The 21150-nt window shown below is 38.5% G+C and overlaps 1 protein-coding gene across 1 annotated transcript; it reads right to left on the bottom strand.

Annotated features, from left to right (window-relative positions):
- Nucleotides 1-12250: 12250 nt before the first annotated feature.
- Nucleotides 12251-13546, bottom strand: LOC145782144 (uncharacterized). The gene has a single exon (XM_082593899.1). It carries the CDS (start codon nucleotides 13513-13515, stop codon nucleotides 12952-12954), a length of 564 nt encoding a protein of 187 aa, XP_082450025.1. The 5' UTR covers nucleotides 13516-13546; the 3' UTR covers nucleotides 12251-12951.
- Between the last annotated feature and the right edge of the window lie 7604 nt (nucleotides 13547-21150).

Here is a 21150-nt window from a genome sequence, read left to right as displayed (position 1 = left end):
CGAAGTAGGCCTATGGCAAGTATCTATTTTATTTTTGCCGACTGTGGTCTGTTTGTTTTGTTTTTAGAATCGATTGCTTTTACCCAACCAGGGCCGTGTTATCCATCACCATGCCTTTCCACTTTGTGGCTAACAGCCGCTAAGGGGCCGACTCATTTGGTCTGCTCAACAATATTCAATATTGGCAGACAGTCGCCTAGGGCTACTCAACTAATGTGAGCAAAGGTCCATTTTGAAAAGTTGAATATTTTTGCGGTCCGGTAAATATTTCATATGCAACCACAAAAATTAAACAACCAGTAGCCTACGAGCACCGAAACACTTTTCAGGTAGTATGTAACACGACTTGGATTTTTTGTCTGACACAAACAAAGAAATAAAAAAGGAAAAAAATGTAGCCTATTGTGTCTTTGTAGTGTAGCTGTGTGGGTCGCACATCAAAGAAGACGGCAAAGCGTTGGGGGGTCTGGGGACGAAGCCCCCAGCTTCTTGGATAATCACAAAAAATTACTTTTCCCTAATGGAAATCTGTTTAAAGAGGCCCTAAAATTTGGCAATGAGGTTATTCTTCCAGAAGCCCGAGGTCCACCTTCAACACCCAGAAGGTCCGGATTCAGACCGCGTGTAACATGTAGGCCTACCATGTTTTTAACTAACAAATTTATATTTTAACATTTGACCGAAATTTATCATTATTGCAAAATGCATTTCAATGCTGCAAATTCAAAACCTAACGTTCTCACAGAACATAAGTCAAGCTTCCCGTTGACAAACGCCACTCACACAGAATCTAGCTCAACACATCTGTATTTATAATGCGACATAACTATGAAACCGGTATAGCTTTTCCCTTGATTCTTACGATAGCTATTATTGATGAAAAGGCTCTACCGGTATATGCGGTCCACCAGTTGAGTAGCCCTGCGGTAGCCTAACAGTTCAGTTTGTTTTTTATATCTGACTGTCACAGCAAAAAATAATATACGGTATAGCCTACCAAACATGGTAAAGTTCTGAAAAAGGTAAAAGCAACAAAACGCAGTTGGTAGACCTACCAACACAAGACAATCACTTTAAAATTCATTCTTTCATTTCATTTTTCGTCATCAACGCGTCCGGGACGAAAAAGATACTAGCCTAGCTACTAACTGCAATAGTCGATATAGGCCTGCCGCCTGCCGCCTGCCAGCACGTTAATGAACGAGAAAAGATGGAAAAACTCTGACAGGTTTAACACGTGCCTGAATAATAAATCATATAGGTTACCGGTAGCCTAGCCCACGATACTCACAACTCCTAAATAAGATAATTACAATCACAATTCTGCGGGGATCCTTGAAACTGCGATGCAAATCAGCATAGGTTACGTGCGGTTGTGTAACCTATCTGTTGCGCTGCTCTGGCGCAGTCCATGAGCAACAATATGACTAGACAGAAAATCAACCATTTTTTATTAATTCAACATCCGCAGACGTAAAAATCGGTTGATTTGCTGTTTGGGTGGTTTTATTTATTGCTGGTTGTTCTACCCACGGTGTAATAGATTGGGTGGGCGTAGTTGCTGAAGGAAAAGATGGCCTACTAGCTACTACTCTCGTTAGTGCCCTGCGTTAGTGTCGAAGGCTTAATATGATGAGCAGGGATGGAGGAACCATTTTAAAAGTAGGTGGGCCCAGAGGCGCAGCAGTCTAAGTCAATCCTACTTCTGGGGGCTTCGCCCCCAGACCCCCCATAACGTTGTTGCATTACTAATATTTAAAATCGTTTACACCAGGAGTCGGCAACCTACGGCCCGCCAAGAAAAATCATCCGGCCCGCCGCTCCTTTACAAATTATAATAATATGTGGCTAGGCCAGTGGTTTATTACAGTAGGTAGCCTATGTAACGCTTCACAGCAGTCGGTACAGGCAGGCCCGGATTTAGGGGGGGGCAGAGGGGGCAGTTGCCCCGGGCCCCCCGACTTTTGAAGGGCCCCCCTATGTGGAAAAAAAGATTTTGTGTTATCTTTTCCCTTTTAGTCTTTAAAGTTTCTGCAAAATGCTGCGCAGTACTGGACTGATGCTACTGTAAACGTAGAGATGGTTTTTCGCGCCGTAGGCGCGAAAAATTTTTTTTGCACGGGAGCCCCCGATCTAAAAGTGCCCCGGGCCCCCCATCAGCTAAATCCGGCCCTGGGTACAGGTATAATCGAATGGAAGAACAAGTACTTTTCATTAATCATTTTAGTAGGCCCACGTCTTTGGTTTGCAGCGTTTCTGTTTGTACAAACAAATAACTCAACATAAAGCGCCATTATGATGCAAAACATAGTATTTTTTCCAAGTTAATGTGTCAAACAAGGAACGGCAAGGTTAATCTACTCAAAAACAGCTTTAAAACAGCAAATTTCTCTGTTACAAAGGAAAGGAAAACCAATGAATCAGAAAATTCTTGTGCTAGCACAATCAATAGCAAAAGACAAGAAATCGTATAGTGATGGAGAATTTGGGAAAAGGTGTAAGATGGATGTTATTGAAAACAGTTCTTCGCAATGGCAATAGATGAGAGCACAGACACGACAGATAAGCCTACAGCTGAGCTGGCAGTATTTGTGCGTGCAGTAAACAAAGATTTTGATGTTTAAGAATTTGTTCAGCTGATTCCCGTCAAGGATATTACTAGCCGATATTCTGAAGGCATTAGGTTACGTCAACGCCTTGAAATCATGCCTCTGAATCTATCAAAACTAGTATCAATAAGCTACGGCCCGCCAAGACCATGTAAAGTTTGGCTTTGGCCGCTGTTAGAAAAAGGTTGCCGACCCCTGGTTTACACATTGCGTTTTCATAATTGCTTTTCGTGCCAACAGACAAAACTTTCTATATTTGGGCCGGATTTAGTCAAAAAAATTACAAAATTGTTAAATTGTTCTATAGCGCTTTACAAAATATGGAGATGTAGGCTACATACAAATAAAAAGGCAACAATACACACACAGTTCTAATGCCATCTGGGAGTAATAATATGCAGCATTATACAGTAGGCTACGTGCATACTGCATATGTAATGATATCACTGTTCTAACCATAGAGAGCATAGAAAATAATTAAATTGATTGGTAGATTGCTCCAGACCACCAGTCACACGCAACCACACCCACACGTGCTGCACATCAATAGTGGACTCAACAGAAAAGTTTAAAGATTGGATTTCATCATTGAGCTATCAAAGATAATAATCAAACTACTGTGTATCAAATGAGTGAAGACCTTTTTTTGGAACTCCCTCTCTGATTTGCCGTTTTCGCTACCTCTTTAAAGAAATTTGGCGTTTAAAAGTGGGCGGGCCAGGCCCACCCAAAAAATAAAGTAGGTGGGCCCAGGCCCAGGTGGTTCCTCCATCCCTGATTTTTCAGTTAAGCGATAACGATAATCGATAAACGAAAAATGCTTAAAGCGATAACGATAAACGATAAATCAAAAAAAAGTTAAGCGATAACGATAAACGATAAATTATCGCCGATAATGTCCGATAACGATAATTTTTTTTTTCTTGATTAACGCTGCCCCATCCCATGCAGCACGAACTGTTTTCATCAACATGACGAAAAATCGATCATAATATACTGCAGTGTAAAGGGACAAAACTTTTTGTAAGTTAGGCTATGCATAAATAGAATCGCAACAGCGGCAGTAGGTATCGAATCTTCAACCTCTTGATCCAGAATCAAATCACTGAGGTAACCGCCGTGCTTATACCTTCAGATACCAGTTGGATGCTTTTATCAATTGAGTTACACTGCCGCTTACGTGCAGTAGGCAAAATAATTAAATCAAACAAAAATACCATAAAAAATTCCAAACTTTGTATTTTGCTTTCTGCTTAAAGGTCTGTTTACAGCAAAGTCAGCAATAATTGAAAAAATTCCTAAAAACGCAAAATGCTTGAAAATTTATCAGTAATATTAAGCGTTTTATTGGTAGTAAAAATGTGCATACTGTGACATCCATCAAGCTTGTCAAATCAGTCGTGTTTGTTTAAGAACAATAACATAATTATCGTAATTTACTGATAATTTCAGATAATTATTTTTGTTTTCTTTGTGAACACCATTATTAAAGCAATGGCAGAACGCTGAGTTGTTGAGATAAGTATTACAATATAGGCACTGTATTTGTGGGAATAAAAATATTTGATTGGGGTAGGCTATGTCGCATAGGTAAATGAGAAAGGTTATACTGTATTTAGCATAATTTTACCAAGCAACTCGATGCGCCTATTGTCATGCAAAAACCACTGCAAGATGCAAAAAATGTGATGTCGGTCTCAGGGTCGGTCTGCATGTCAAATGCTTCAAGCCATATCATATTCCGCAATGACTCGTTTCAGTGATGTTGTGTTACTTTGCTAATTTTCATCTTCATATTTTTTGAACTTTCATTTCAATAAAATGCTCGATGACAATAATGACATGACAAGACATTTCCCATTTATCACTTTGAGCGATAAGTAAAATGTAATAACGCTTAAGCATTAGCCTACGCACAAGAAACTTGTGAAGTTTGATAACGGATTTGCCTAGCGTCTTATATATAAAACGGCTTTTTTCTCAAAAAGTACAAACACAATTAGGAAAAAAATTATTGTGATATGTTTTTTTAGGTCATAATTATGCAATATTTAAATTTTCCGAATTTTTTTTTTAAGTACTTTCACTTTCGGCATAAATGGGTTAACTTTTTAAGTTAAATGGCACTTACGCATTTGGTTATTATTTTTGGATTAAAATTATATCGCCAAGCTAGCAAAAAATCGATTTTACAGTGTAGCCTATAACCGATCTTGTGTTGTTATTGTGTGTGAATTTTGTCTTTTAAACTGAGTTTGTGACGTAACCGCACGTCTCAAGGCAAGTTCTTGCAATTTTAGTTAATCTACTCATCTAAAGATTTAATGCGCTTAAAACAGTAAGTTTCATGTTTTGACGAGAGAGGTTTTATTTTTTTACGACAATTACTAAAAGCTAACACTTCCAACGAAAAAAGAAAACACAAAAATAAAATAGTTGATCGTGAAGTGGCGCGAAAGACCATGTTTCCGATGTAAAAGCGGCCTCGTATTGCGACACTTTAACAAACCACTTGCCAATTTCTTTCGCTTTGCTTCAAAGAAATCTGTAGGGGAGATGTGGGACCAATGACCCTTTTTGCACATTTTGGCCAAAATTTTTCAAACTTTGACTCTCAGAATCACCAAACTCTGTAGAAAAGTTGTCAGCAAACCCATCTACCTACATGCCAAAAACCAAATGAATATCTCGAAGTTTTATCCTCCAAAACTGAAATTATAAAAAAATGAAAAAGTGGGTCATTGGTCCCACACATGTGGGACCGATGACCCATCCTCGTGAGACCTTTGACCCACCCTTACAATCGAGTCGAAAACTACATAATACTTTCATGTTTTAAGTTTTTGTTTTTGATTTTGCACAAAAAAATAAAATCATAACAATACGAAAAGTGAAATTTCAAGTCTAGCCTCAGAAAAGTGTTCGTTTATGCACTGTCAAAACAAAGTTACAATGCATCATTAAATGTCATGGAGAGACGAATCTTTGTTAAACCGCATAACTCTAGAAAGCCTTTTGGTAGGTGCTACCTGTGTAGGTTTGTCAAAAATGCACACAATTTCTGAGCGCTTTACAAAGTCCTCAATATCAGGAAACACAAAAGCATTTTTAATTTTGACGCTCCCCTTCAAAAAAGAAATCTCAAAATCTCTATCCTCATCACTCATCAGGATCATTCAGCAACAGGCCAGCAAACTTCTTACATCTTCCTTTACTGGAATACACTTTCACAAGCGCATAGATACCAGCTTCATCACTCTGCTTTGGCGAAGTCGTCGTGTCATGACGTAACACTTTTCTGACTAACGGCACAAAGTGTTTCTATCAATATTGTTTTCTTTGGCAGTCTTTCTTAAACTGATATTATGTTCTAATACTTCCTTCAAAGAATTGTTCACTCAACACTTTTTGTGTAAACAAGGAATATTTATTGTTGCATAGCTTAAAAGTAGGCATATTGAAGCTAAAAACAAATACAATAACATTGGGGGACCTTTGACCCACCTAATGGCAAGCATGGGTCAAAGGTCCCACATCTGCTTCATCTTGGCATTCATGCAATGGTTAAAAAACTGGTGTAAATTTTTACCGGAAACCAATGCAGTTCTATCACCCAATCCATGGTGCATAGCCTGAACTAAAACAAGTATTTAAAAATGTTCTCTTCCTATTCGAAAACAAAAAATGAATGCCATCGAAAAAACTTATTTTTTTTCCTCTAAAAACAACTTCTGCCTCTTAAAATCAAACTAGCAAGTCTGAGTTGACCAAAACCCATGCGCTTGACAAAGAAGAAATCTCGACACCAAAACAACAAATAAAAGAACAAAACGCCTACAGGATGGCGAAATCCAGCCTATGGTCATTGGTCCCACCCTGCTCATTGGTCCCACATCTCCACCGCCTGTGCGCTTACATTTTAATTGTAAAATTTACTTGCGATTGCCGATTGCAGCAAAACAACAAGAGCCTTGTTGCATGCATTTCATTGCATTGCAACTATAAACATTATTGTGTTATCAGGGCCGTCGTTGCAAGGGGCGTTCCCCCTCCCCTGACAACGACCTGTGCGCACACACTTCAGGCACTGAAGAAGAACTGGTTTTAATTTTAGTTTCATGAACTAGGTGGCTAGTAAAAATATTACTTTTCATGGTCTTTCCACTTGTGTGTTGATCCGAACTAAAATTTATCGGCGATTAATAATCGGCGATTAATTATCGGCGATAATCAAATATTGCCTTTTGCGATAACGATAAACGATAACTGAAAAAATAATTGAGCGATTACGATAAGCGATAAAAATTTATCGCCGATAATGCCCATCACTGATAATGAGAACCTTATCTTCTCATCCCCCGATCCTTGGGTTCAAGTACGGGACTCACCTATTTACCTACAACAGCTTAGGTCTTTAAGCAGTGGTGGGCTTAAGGTTTTGTGGGCCCTGGGCAAGAAGTAATATAAAGGCTTACTACAGCCCGGTATCGACAAATTAAAGTACGGTACGCAAACTCAAATAACCATAATAAATCACAATAACACAAATAGGAATTAACATGATACAACAACAAACAGCTATGGTACATGGCAGTGGCGTAGCCAAGGAGGGGGGGGGGGGGTTTGGGGGTTACAACCCCCTTTGGCACGCGTGTGACGTCACGATATTGAGAATGATGCTTTCAGTCTAAAAAAAAATTGCCTAATTTTATAAAAAACTGCATGAAAAGAGCGAGTTTTGCCAGAACCAAACATTTAAAAATCTCAGCCAGGATTTAGCAAAAAAAAAACATAGAGACTTAGCTTTATTTCCGAAAAATGCCGAAGAAAATATGATCTTATTCTTTTGCTATGCCACCGGACAGCACCATTTTCCAAGAATATTCATACTCACATTTTTGTTGAAAATGCCCTCAGAATGCATCAAATTCAAAGTAATTTTTCAAAATTTTTTGGGGGAGGCTCCCCAGACCTCCCGCCGCTGGGTCGTCAAAACCTCTCCTTTCAAAATTCCTAGCTACGCTACTGGTACATGGTACGCAAGAAAGGTGTAGGCTATTTTATGCTGTAACATCTTCACATCACTCTGATGCAGTGTTGTACGCGTCAATGAAATAAATTGACGGCGTCAGCGCAAATTGCCTAAAAACTTTACGGCGTAAAGTACTGTGTCAGCTTAAGAAATTGACGGCGTCAGCGTCAGCGCTAATTTTTAGCGCTATTTTAGCCAGGGTCTCACAAAACGGAAGTATTTCAATCAAATGTAGGCTATACAATAGCTATAAATAAACAGTGTTGTACGTTGACGCCGTCAATTTGACGGCGTCATTTGACGGCGTCAAATTTTTTGTTGACGCTGAGGCTAGCACCGTCAATTTATTTTTCAGTTGACGGAAGTGATAGCGCCGTCAACTATTTTGCCGATTTTAAGCGTCAAGCGCTAAGCGTCATTTTTTGTTTTCATGGAAAATCTCGTTTCACAATAAGAGTTTCACAATGTATTCTGGCCAGCGCGACTCATCTGAATTACCGGCTTTTGCGTTGGTTGGAATGGCTCCCTGGAATACATGCGGAAGAAGTTTGCCAAATGGTGATTACCCATGTATTGAGAACGAGGGATCAGAGACAGAAAGCGAAAAATCCATGAATGGCATCGCGGACGTTGAATATAGCCTACTTTATTTCAAGGCCTCTATGCCCCTGAAAAGAGCGATGTTGGTGCAGTGGACCTCGTTAAAAGATTTATACATGCGAAACTATCACAGCACAGCTGCTATATCATCATGCTTCTTATGCTTTTACATGTCCAGGAAATTAATTTAAAAAACAAAGCTTTTTTAACTATTTTATCTTGATAATGAGCTGCCATATTGTGTATTTGTTCTGCAATCTATAGGCTACTTAATATCGTTGCTGCGAAAACTTTATTTCTGTATAAAATTTGTAAATAATCCATGTTTTGATAGTCCATTAGCCTACCTAATTACAATATGTGTGTGTGTGTTAGTTTGTTTTTGTGATGTTGTTAGGTTCAGTCGTGTTCTCATTGCTTTAAGAATTGGCGCTCCAATTGTTTCAGGAACGAGGAGGCGACTGATTCTTAACTAATTCATCTACTTGTTTTACAGTAGGCTATCAGGTTTGGTGGCCGTGCTTAACTATATTTATCGATGCAAATACCGCAATATTAGATCTTTTTATGCACGTCTTAAATCATTAAGGTTTTGCCACCTTTTTCTTTTGTTGGTTTTGTTACTGTATTTCTTTTTCACAATATAATTTCTTTTGCGTTCTGACAAAAAAAAAGAAAAAAAAAGACAGTGATACCTTTCCGACTAAACGTTTTCAACTTGTTTTTGAAATACAACACACCAATACCAACCAGCGCTGCTGTGGAACGCATGTTTTCACTTGGAAAGGACAATATGCGCAGGGGCGCCGGAAGCGGGGGGGGGGGGAAGCAGGGGGAGCGGATGCCCCCCTGCCCTCAAATTTCTGTGGATGGGGAGGAAAGAGGGGGCAACAGTGCCCTTTTAAGGTCATGTAAGCTACTGCACACTTTGCAATATAACAATTTATGCTATTCGCTTTTAGCCTAATCATAATGTTCTATTTTTGCCGCAAAATAATATTCACGACACAAAATTCTCCAACACAGTAAGTTGTATTTCATCATTATAGGCTGAAATGGCATGATGCCCTTCCGGGCCATTGTTCTTTGTACAGCGGACACTTGTATCATTACTCGATAATGAGCTGATAGAAGAGCATTATCGCTATATCTTATCTTAAAACTTAAAAAAAAATTGGCCTTTCAGCAACAAAAGTGCCCTTTTTTCATACTCCTGCCCCTCCAGTCAAAAATCGCTCCGGCACCCTGAACATGCGTCCCAAACGCAGCAGATTGTCAAACAAACGTTTTGAAATCCTTGTTTTCTGCAAGGAAATAACTAATAGGCTGAGCAGCTAATTACAATACAGACTCAAAACATAATACCTGCTCTTTATTTATAGCTATTGTTAGCCTGAACTTGGTTGAAATATTTCCGTTTTATGAGACGCTGGCAAAAAATAGCGCTAGAAATTAGCGCTGACGCCGTCAATTTCTTCAAGAGCTTACGCAGTCCTTTACGCCGTAAAGTTTTTAGGCAATTCGCGCTGACGCCGTCAAATTATTTCAATGACGCGTACAACACTGTAAATAAAGAGCAGGTGTTATGTTTTGAGACTGTATTGTAATTAGCTTCTTTAGCTTATTAGTTAGTTCTTTGTAGAAACACAAGCATTTCAAAACGTTTGTCTAACAATCTGTTGTGTTTGGGATGCAATTCCAAGCGAAAACATGCGTTCCACAGCAGCGTATCTTGTCTTGAAAACGTTTACTCGGAAAGGTAGCTTATTATTGTTCCAAGCGTGCTGTGATGGCTTAATTAGCATATATAAATCTTATTTTAACGAGGTCCACTGCACCAAAATCGCTCTTTTCAGGGGCATAGCGCTCTTGAAATAAAGTTTCTTCAACCTCCTCGATGACATTCATTGATTTTTCGCTTTCTCTCTCTGATCCCTCCTTTTCGATACTGCTCACGATATGAGTGATCACCATTTGGCGAACTTCTTCCGCTTGTATTCCAGGGAGCCATTCCAAACAACGCGAAAGCGGGTACGGTAATTCGGATGAGTCGCGCTGGCCAGAATACATTGTGAAACGAGATTTTCCATGAAAACAAAAAATGACGCATAGCGCTTGACGCTTAAAATCGGCAAAATAGTTGACGGAGCTATCACTTCCGTTCCAAAAAATAAACTGACGGCGCTAGCCTCAGCGTCAACGTACAACACTGCTCTGCTATGTTGTACCACCACACTCAGTCCCCTCTCAGTCCTACGTCACCACCCATCTGCAGCACTTACACAAAATGCACCTTTCTAGCTTTTATGGCGGCAAACTCTTGACATTGTCCAATGTTTTGCCTACGTTGTGCTCAATTGAAACAAAAGCTAGTCCAACCAAGCGTTCTTGGTTCATTGTAGAGTAAAGCGAGGGTAATTTTTTATCATCTTTAGTTTAGAAAACGATCTTTCCCCTGAAGCTGCAGTGACTGGCACAGTAAGAAATAGTCTGAGCAACAAACACAAGTTAGGGTACACAACATTCAGTTTGTTTTGATACAGATAGCCTACTGTAAAACAGAGAGAACTGTGGTTTCTTTTGTTTTCAATGGTGAATATATTCTTGTAAATTACAGTTGTAGTTTATTGGTCCTCGACTTTACTTGTCGGTCATTAGGATGACCGAACTGACTATCATGAAGAAAAATCACCTAGGCCAATAAAAGCAAAAAAACGAAACACCTTCAAACAAGGTTGCCAGGTGAAAAAATATGCAAAAACCAACACTAAAAAAAATAGGGATGCAAACTATAAACTATGGTAGAAAAGTTTAAGTTAGCCTACTGCTAGTGCTTAATGTAAATTTTATTAGTGCATATTATGGATAAGCGAGGGTCCATTAATTTGCCGGCCCTGGGCGGTCACCCAGTTTGCCTACCCCTGTCTTTAAGCGACAGAGTTCATTTTAAATCAGGTTGACGATGTCATCACATTATTATCTGACTTATTCTCACTGCGTTGTGCAAGAAAGAACACAATCGGTACCGTTTTTCAAGTTGTGGGTTTGACCCGACCTGGAATCGATCTCAGATCTACCAGCACCAGAGCCGAAACCACTCGACCACCGAGCTGGTTCGGTCCATCAGTGATAAATAACGTAAATGTGACGTGAAAAAAAATGAGATAGGCTACATACTGAATCCTATTTTGTGATTCGAATTATTCAAATAGTTTAGAATTCGAACCAACTGTTCTAAAATTGCCCATCCCTAGTCCAACACCAGTTGCGACTCCGAATTTCTGATGTAATATGGCACCAAACGTCGGTAAGGAAAGAAGCAACTGAGCCCTTGAGCTTTTTAAGTGACGATTTAAAACGTCTCTTTATTAAATGTAACTCCCCATCCTTTGCAGTGCTGCTGTAGAGAAATCTTTCTCTGCTGGGAAAGACGTGCTGAAGCCCAAGCGGAAGGACTCAGCGATTCGCATTTCTAAATGCTTGTGTTTTTGAAAGATGCGTAACAATAAATTTAACCTAAAACGTGTTTCTTATAACGACGTTGAAATGGCAGTGTTTTTAAGATCATTTTAACGTCACAATAAAGTGCTCTCTGTGTCAGTTTAAGACAAACGTACCGTAGCGGTAGCGCGAGCTACTTTTAAAGTATCGGATGCCCAGCTTTGGTGGTGTTAAAATACCAGCAGCTTTAGACGTTGAATCAATGTAAGAAGGATTGAGTTTCCTGGCTGGAGAGTGGAGAGCTACTGAGAATATACTATTCAAGAGTTGCTCATGGAAAGAGGTCTTTTAAATTTATAATAAAAATCTTATGAGTTTTCGCCATATCATTTAATGTAGGCGATAGACGTTTGAATTAATCTGTGGTTAAGTATCCCGGCTGCGAAGTGACAACAGTTCAAAGAAAAATCAAGACACTGTTTAGTTTACTCTATAGTTAAAAAAAGCTACTACAAAATCCCAATCTCTTTACATTGAGAATAAGAGTCCTTCACTCAAAGTGTGTGTTGATTCCTTTTATTCCTTTGAAGCGGATTAGATACAATTCAAATACTACTAAATTGGGGCTAGGGATGAAGAGTCTGTTATGGCACAGTCAAAAGTAAACTGTGAAATTAATGCATTGAACAACAATGCAATTTTAAAAGCAAAAATATGAAAGCAGTGGGTGCACAAATGAAGTAAAATAACGAAAGTTGTTTGGTTATTTGGAAAACCGACATAAAACAGCATGACTACGTGGTGGTATGTATAATTAGTGTATCCGTACTTCAGTCACTGGGTTCTTTCAGACTGTAATTTACAACGTTATTTCACTTGACAATTATAACTCACATGGGTCATCACCCCAATGCATTAAGTGAAACACCACCCACTGTGGAAATCTACAAATATTTTACTTGGTAGCAGGCCGACAACCATAGACAATTCCTGTACAAATAGGGATTCAACACTAAAATGAAAAGTACAATTGGTTGTTAGCCTGCCAAGCAGAATGCAAAACGGCTTAAATTGACCTCAACTCGCAGAACAAGATCTGAGCTGTGGATTCCATGTTCAAGATGACGCATAATTGAAATGCTCTTTCTGAACATGTGCCTGATAGATATTGTCCGCAGAGACCATACCATGGAGTACCAATAAACAGTAGTCATTGTTATCCGCCTGCTCCTGGCGCTGGTTTTCTGTTTTATCAATAGATTAACCCTTTCAATACCCATTGGCATTGTTGTTGCCATAATTCATGCCATTGTTTTGTGGATAACTTGAGGCTTGGCTGGCACCTTGCTGCATTTGAGTCCAAGCTTGAGCTTGCTGGCCCCAATTTCCGTATTGCTGTGGCCAGTATGCTTGCTGACCCCACGCACCGTAACCCTGTTGGTTCCACTGACCATATCCTTGTTGGCCGGGATACCCTTGGTAATATGGGTTTGCACCTTGCTGCTGCTGTTGATTATAACCGTAACTCTGATTTTGTTGAGAATTATAATTGCTTTGGCTTCCACCACCTCCACTAGATTTCTTCTCAGCATAGTTTACCACGATTGGCCGGCCAAGAATGGGTTGCTTGTTCATACCTTTGATTGCGGCATCAACTGAACTTCTGTCTTTGAAAGTAACAAAACCAAACCCTTTCGATTTTTGAGTTTCTTTGTCACGGATTAAAACAACGTGTACAATTTCACCAAACGGTTTGAAAGCTTCCTCCACATCCTTTTCAGTGGCATTAAAGTCGATGCTTCCAACAAACACTTTCACGCTAACATCATCCATATTTTTTCCACCTTAAATCAAAGTTTTAAAATTTTCTGCAAAATACAGTAATATGTTACGTCACAGAATTAGAGATGGAAGATAAGTATACAACTTAAAGAATTGATTGGTGGTACAAAACTTGAAAATTGCGAGTACCGTGCTCGCAATTTTCAAATATACAACTGCAAGTGAAGGAGACAGAATGTTTTATGACATTCGGCAACTTGACGTCTAAACGCAGCTTAAAATTTTGACATCTCAAGCTAATTTTTTTAAATACCTTACGGGAGTTTGATAGTTCTACATATAAAATAGTGAACCTATTCACCAATTATGTTTAAAACTTAAGTAACATGTTGTTATGGACAATTGTGCCAAAAAAATCGTGTTCAATATATTATCTTTATTAAATTAGTCATTTTCTTTGTCACATTTTGTGGGTCCAGTACATCTCATATGCTATCACCTAATTAGTCAATACACCTAATTTTTAACCTCTTTACATCCCCACGGAAGCTTTTGTTTGGCTGACTAGTTAGTGAATTGAATCGCTTAAGCAATATTCAAAGCATTATTGATTACTGAAGCATGGGATTGAATGCGTGAGTTCGCAGGCTAAGAATTTATGATTTTCGGATTAAATAGTAACCACAAAAATCTTGTTATTGAAACAGAAAGAAGCTTGAAAAACGTTATAAAACTTTCCAATCCCATTTCTTGTGTGAGACAAAACTATTTCTGTAAACATCAAATCATGACAAACATGTCCTCCTCATTTACTTAACTACTTGGTTGGAATAAGATGGCTGCAATGCAAGCCGGCTACAAAAGAAAAAGCTAAACGTTGATTGATATGCTAACGCTCATACTCATCAACAATGGCATGGTGCTAGTGCAAAAATACTTTTCTTAAGTTTTGCAGGTACAATTTAAAAAAAATAATAATGCGCATAATTAGCAAGTAATACTGATACCAGGGCTCTAAGCTCCCAATGGCCATGGCTTCCGTGAAGTCATTAATGCACTCTGAAACTACTGTACCAGAAGGCCGTGTTTGCTTGCCAACTTGTACAAGCCAACATTTCTCCACTTGTGGTGTGGTATTTTAAACCTTTTTCCCCACTCGCGTTTGTACGTTAAACTTTTTTCTCTGCATTCACAACCTTTTGTCACAAACGAGGCAAAGTATCTCACACGCCGACAAGAAATATTGCTGAAGAATTTTGCAAAAAGGCTGAGTGTCGAGCCATCGACCTATAAAACTTGAAGACTAGCTCTACATTATTTGGAAAGCAGTGCAATTAAATGCAACTGCAAGTGTTTGTTATGGCCTTGTTCTTACCTGAAAAAAATACCTGAAAATTGCACATTTGTAATCTCCTAGAGATGTCGATATAAGCACATTTACTGAATACAGTCAGTTTACAGCACAATTGAAGCCTGTTGCGGCAAAAGTTGCAAATGCAATAGGCTTTGAAGTCACATTTTGGCAAAATTGCACATTTGCAGTCACAAATTGCATAAAGAATGATCTGTCAAAGTTTCAAATTGTACTTTATGCAATTTCAACCGAAAAAAGGGAGCCTTTTTGCTTTTTTTGCCAAAAGCAGATCACTTTTGGGACAAAGTTAATATATGTGCACTGGGATGCCACCAGAAAAACAAATTTGGCTGAGCCCACCAAAGCAAGTAAAAAACATACCGGTAATATTAGATTTTTGGATATAGTCTGTAAGAAGCAAGGAATCCCTATGAGATTTTTTACAGTAAGCTAATCAAAGCTGTTGCGCTTTTAATCCTAAAACTTGCAGTTACCAAAATAAAAATAAAAAATATGATTATAAGTTGTCACTCCTTATATCTATAATAGACGTGACCAATACCATTATTTACACTCAGTTGTGATTTATTAAATTATTTTATGATGTAAGTATGTAACCATTGTTTTTTCTGCTTTTTATAACTTATATCGCACAACAGTAGGCTAGGCCACATAACCTAGGCAGTAGGCAGCCTACTCAATAAATTCTCTATATTTCGAACTTAGCATTAGCATGCATGGCAATTACGTATTTAAAATTTAGAACATTAAACTCGAGTAAGCAAAGCATGCGTTTAAAACCATTGCAGTTGCTTTGTGTCAGGAACTGAACATAGCATTTAACTCATTATGCTGTGCCATGATCTGTGACAAAAACGTACAGTCAGGAGACATCAGCAATGATGGCTATCCCTTGTCTTCGAGGATGATGGCCTTCGCAATAAAAATTGCAATGTACAGTCAGAAGACATCAGCAATGATGGCTATAACTCGTCTTCGAGGGTGATGGCCTTCGCAATAAAAATTGCAATAGACATCAGCAATATTACAATCTCAAACCAATATTTTGGTTTCTGGAAAAAATAAAATACTTAAAAAATTTTCCAATATTGTTTTCTGCACATGGTTCAAAGGAAAATGTTTTGAAAGAAAGTTTATATCAAGTTTTTACATAAAACCTGAGCTGAGAGTTTCATACAAGTCAGCAGTTGTGAACTGAGCAAGTGACAACTGAGCTAGCAACATTTCATCAAATAGCTGAACTTGATAAATGATGAAACTGAGTGACAACTGATCAAGCCAAAACTTGGCATGTCACAAGTCAGCAAATTCATTTTGGCAAGCGATGACCCAGCTAGTCCGACACTACTTAAATCTCATTTGCTGACTTAGTAGCTGAAATGTAATTGTTGACTGGCAACACTTGCTGACTTGAGTGGTCTGTACAAAAAAACTACAAAACCTAGTAGTTTAAAACTGATACACCTAAAATGTTTTAAAAATCTGTCAAACCCATATACCCTCAGTAAAATCTTTTAATGGTCACATTTTTAGCATATATTTGAAAACTTCAAATGTCATTTTCTCAAAGTGCCAAAATGTGACTTATCAACTTTTGCGGCAATTGGCTTCAATATTTCATGCTTAAGAAAAATGAAATACCCTCGTTGGATGCAGAAAAGCATATTTTGCTGTCTCGACTTTTTTATTTTGGTTGCCGGGAAGAAGCTCTGGTAAGCCATGCTTGGTCATCGGAAAAATAAAGGAGTTTAGGGGTTTGTGATACTGTACTAAAAGGAAATGTTTGATTTTAATCCTGCAGAAGTTAATCATTTTATACATACAGTAGGCTGGAATTGCCTACTACATATAACACTTTTAGGAAATGAAAGTTCATTCCCAAATAACAATACTTACAACTGGTACTACAAATCAGCAAAATAAATTGAGGGATGAAGAAAAATGTTGATACAGATAACACGCAATTTGTTTTACTGTCTGTAGACTGAAAGTCTCAAACAAAACTACATGGAGATATAATTAATGAATTGTTTCTGACCTGGTTAATACCCTTGAAACAAAATATTGAATTCAGCAAAATATTCACTTTTAGATTTAAGGAATAAAATCTGGTACCTTTAAATGGATGCAACCTATTTTGTCCCCTAAACACTTTGTCCCCGAAAAAGTTCGAGAGAAAAAATAGAACAGAGCCGAAGTCGCTAAGCGGAGTTTCTGCAAACCTTTTACAATTTTCCCCTTGATTTAATCATTGAATTTTTATGAGCCACCACAAATAAGTGTGACTTTTTGGTTATAATTTTGTCTGGAAATGTTAGTTGGAAGTGAATAGATCATTCCAGTATGGCAGCTCTTTAACATTTGTAAGGGGGGGCTACAATCTTAATTCAATAACCCTAACCTGAAAGTGAGGCTCGGTTTATCAACTATTATTGCAAGATACTAAGCGTGGTCAACTGTTTTGGCAACTCCAATCAGCGACTTTGGCGCTTCTGTATTTTTTCTCTTGATCTTTTCAAGGGAAAAACTTTGAAATGTCTGCAGCAACTCCGATCATCGACTTGTTGAATTTGTCGATTTTTTTCTTGATTTTTTTCAGGGGACAAAATAGGTTGCACCAAATGTACCTTCTCTAAATACTTTTTGTTAGGCATTTTTGAGCACTATTACGATTGCCAGTTCCAATTAGACTAGATTTGCGAATTACAGTTTGGGTTACGATTAAGAATTTGGGTTAAAATTTTGATTCGACATCTCTTGAAAATGTTGACAATGCCTGACAATTCCAAATCTGTGAGTTTAGCGCATAAATGACTGTCATGAAATATCTACTTGGAAAATATCCCCTGATTGAACACTACCAGAGTATATATTTTCAAGAGGATTATTTCATAATCATGAGTAGGGATGTGCCGATTACAAAATTTTTGCCAATGCCGATTCTTTGGTTAAATGATTAAAGCTGCTTTTAGTTGGCGCTCTACAAGTGGTTGCGATTTTGTTACAAGTTGCTGCCTTTGAAATGTCTAAAAGCGTTCACTTTGTCGCCTGTTCTAGACAGCGTGATTTTTTACGGTAGTTCTTTACTTCTTGAGCACTACATAGTGGTGATAGACACGCGTTTTATTTGTTGCGGAAATCAGTTAAAAGAAAAAAATCGCCATCGCTCACAGAGTGGAAAATCAACGTAGCTTAATGCAGTGTGCAAACCTTAAAACTCCTGTTTTTTTCCGGCAGCCATCGTGGCCTACCGAGAGCTCCTTCTCGGTGGCCAAATCTGAGTGCTTGGAGGCCAAAATACAATAAGGGAGCGTTCAAATATTACGTAACACTATCGAGGGGGTTCAAGCAAAACGTTACGTAACGCTTACGGTTAGGCTACCGTAGTTTATTTGTGCTGGCTGGTATCGTCGTTTGGATACTAAATTAAGCTGAAATCGTATCCAACAGCACCTATTCAGCACCAACAAAATCTCTATCAAGTATCAACTACGATACTGTAATTTCCGTAATTCCATACAGTTTCTAAGTGCTCAAAACCTCGCATTTCGAAATTGCAAGGCAACATTCTTACATCACAAAGCTTGCTTTGATGTGAGTGAACAACATTAGGGTTGCCAGATGGCCTTTTTTTAGGCTAAATTCCAAAAATCTGGCCTTTTTAAATTGCAGTTGGCTTAAAAAAATTGATGCAAATAAGGCCAGCCCTTTTTATGGCTGCAAATTTTAACCGGTTTAGAAAGTATTATTTTAAGTAAATTTCAAATAAAAGTATCACTTATCATCACTTAAAGCAGTGGTTTTCAATGTTTTTGGTGGAACGGAACCCAATGAAACATTCCAAAAGCTCGAGGAACCCTTGTTCAATAATTTAATTACCTTATGCAAAAAACATCATTTGATTAATTAAATTAAAATACTCCTGTTCAGATTTATTTATGTACAATAAAAATAAAAACTGTAAAAAACCTGATAGCCTACTGGCAAAACAAAATGATCTCTAACACGTTCACGGCAATTTGACCCACCGGTGTACAAACAAACTGTCCGAAAGAACTTCTTGAAGCGAAGAAAACAGGTCAACAAAATTTGGCGGGAAAGCAGAAAGTTAAAGGTTATCGCACCACAAGAAAGTTCAACAAAAATTCGGGATTGCAGCGAACGTGTTAAAGTGTAGAAAATTTATTAATAGTGGCAAACATAATCAATATTTGATTATATTTAAACAATATGCATATAATAATATAATAGACTCTCGGATTTGAATGTAAACTTGCGGAACCCCTAGACTTTAGGGCCGGATTTAGCTGATGGGGGGCCCGCATGCAAAAAAAACACTTCTACGCCTACAGTAGCATCAGTCCAGTACTGCACTGCATTTTGCAGAAACTTTAAAGGCCAAAGGAAAAAAATAACACAAAATCACATTTTCTTCCACATAGGGGGGCCCTTCAAAAGTCGGGGGGCCCGGGGCAACTGTCCCCTCTGCCCCCCCTAAATCCGGGCCTGCTAGACTTACTGGCGGAACCTTACGGTTCCGCGGAACCTTGGTTGAAAACCACTGACTTAAAGCCTGAACTATACCCGTTTTAATTATATACTACAGTAAGTAGTGACATAGAGAGTAGAGAATGTGTTAGCTGTGGACAGGGTGGTTCTATTGAGTTGAACCAGGTGGGCTACTAAACGTTTTCAGTAGGTACATAACGTTTTAATTCCAAAAAAAGAATATAGCTAAAATTTCATGTCTCAAACGTAAGCTTTAGGTGCATACAAACCAAGATATTTTATCAGCACGTGTTTCCACGTCATTATTTTGATATAAACTGGCAAAACGGGCTTTGTAATGGAAAAGCGTCACAAGGGGGAGGGGGGGTTGACAAAAATGTTACGTTGGCGTCACATGAGGGAGGGGGGGTCAAAAATTAGGAAAAACAGCGTTACGTAATATTTGAACGTTCCCTAACGATAGCACAAGTAAATAGCATTAAACTTGCAACAATGTTAAAATGATCACTTAGCGTTGTTGAAGTCTGGGCGACGTCCTGCAACAGGGATGCAACCTAGTTCGTACCCTGAACAGTTTGTACCCTCAGTTCGTACCCTGAAAAGATCGAGAGAAAACATTAAAAAAAGCGGAAGTCGCTGATCGCAGCTTCAGCAAAATTTTCTCCCTGAAAAGATCGAGGGAAAGATAGCACAAAGCCGAAGTGGCTGATCGCAGTTTCCGCTAACCCTCGCTCATCGCAGTTTCCGCAAACATTTTTCCGCAGTTTCCGCTAACCCTAACCATAGACTAATCTATGCTCTAACCCTAACCTTCGCTGATAATGATAAACAAGACTTACAGCGCTGGTGATCGCAGCTGGATATATTCAATACAACAGTAGTGACTATGATGCGCTGACCTAATTCTGCGTCACTCTTTGATACTACATATTTTTGACATTTAATCCACGATCATTCTATTGCAAAATTAAATAATTGGCTAGAAGAAACCGGCGGCCAAACTTGGCCGACGGAGGAGGTAGCACCGGCGGTCATTCAAGCACTACTTAGCGGCCATGGCCGCGATGGCCGCCGGCTGCTTTAAGGTTTGTATTATCTTGTGCGGTTTGCAGTATTTTTCTCGCAGAATTCAAGAAGGTGCCAGAAACAAGAAGAGAAAAATACTAGAGTGTAAAAGAAAATGAACGCAGCGGTATTGAATATACAAAAACCTTTAAAAAAGTAACAGACCAGCTTTGCATTCAAAGGGCATCATCAGGCGAAAAAAGAAAAACATCTTGTGAAGAAATTAGCATTGTTTTTCAACGCAGAGTTGCAGCCAATCTTGTTGCTTAGCAAACACGTGAAAAAAGATTACCGGGTAGCTGGTTTGATTATGTTTGCGCAATCACACAATTGTTTGTTGAACGCATTACGTGTAATAGGCCTATATATACTTGGAATTTACACGACTCTGCTTAGTAAATTAACATTAAGCAACTTTCAGTGACTAATAATTTTACAACGATTAAACAATAATTGCAAAGAACATTTCTGTTGTTTAATATTCAAAATTAAAGGCACTTAAATTAAAATGCAATAACATCAACTTTTCTCCAGTTGCTGGAGTAAGTCTGTTCCGTTGAGGCGTAAAAATATTGCCACCTGTGCTAAAAATTCGTTCACTTTCGATCAAAGATGGTGGTGATGTCATAATTTAGACTTCCGCTCTCCGAATGCTCATTGGCGCTGATGCGGTTGTTCAAAGAAGCCGTTCTTTGATTGGTATTTCCACGCGCTCGCGCTACTTTTGATTAGGAAAC

This window comes from Aplidium turbinatum, chromosome 13, assembly GCF_918807975.1.
Source record: "Aplidium turbinatum chromosome 13, kaAplTurb1.1, whole genome shotgun sequence".
Lineage (NCBI taxonomy): Eukaryota > Metazoa > Chordata > Ascidiacea > Aplousobranchia > Polyclinidae > Aplidium > Aplidium turbinatum.
The sequence above is the reverse complement of the archived record's forward strand: the minus strand, read 5'-3'. Positions and strand labels throughout refer to the sequence as shown.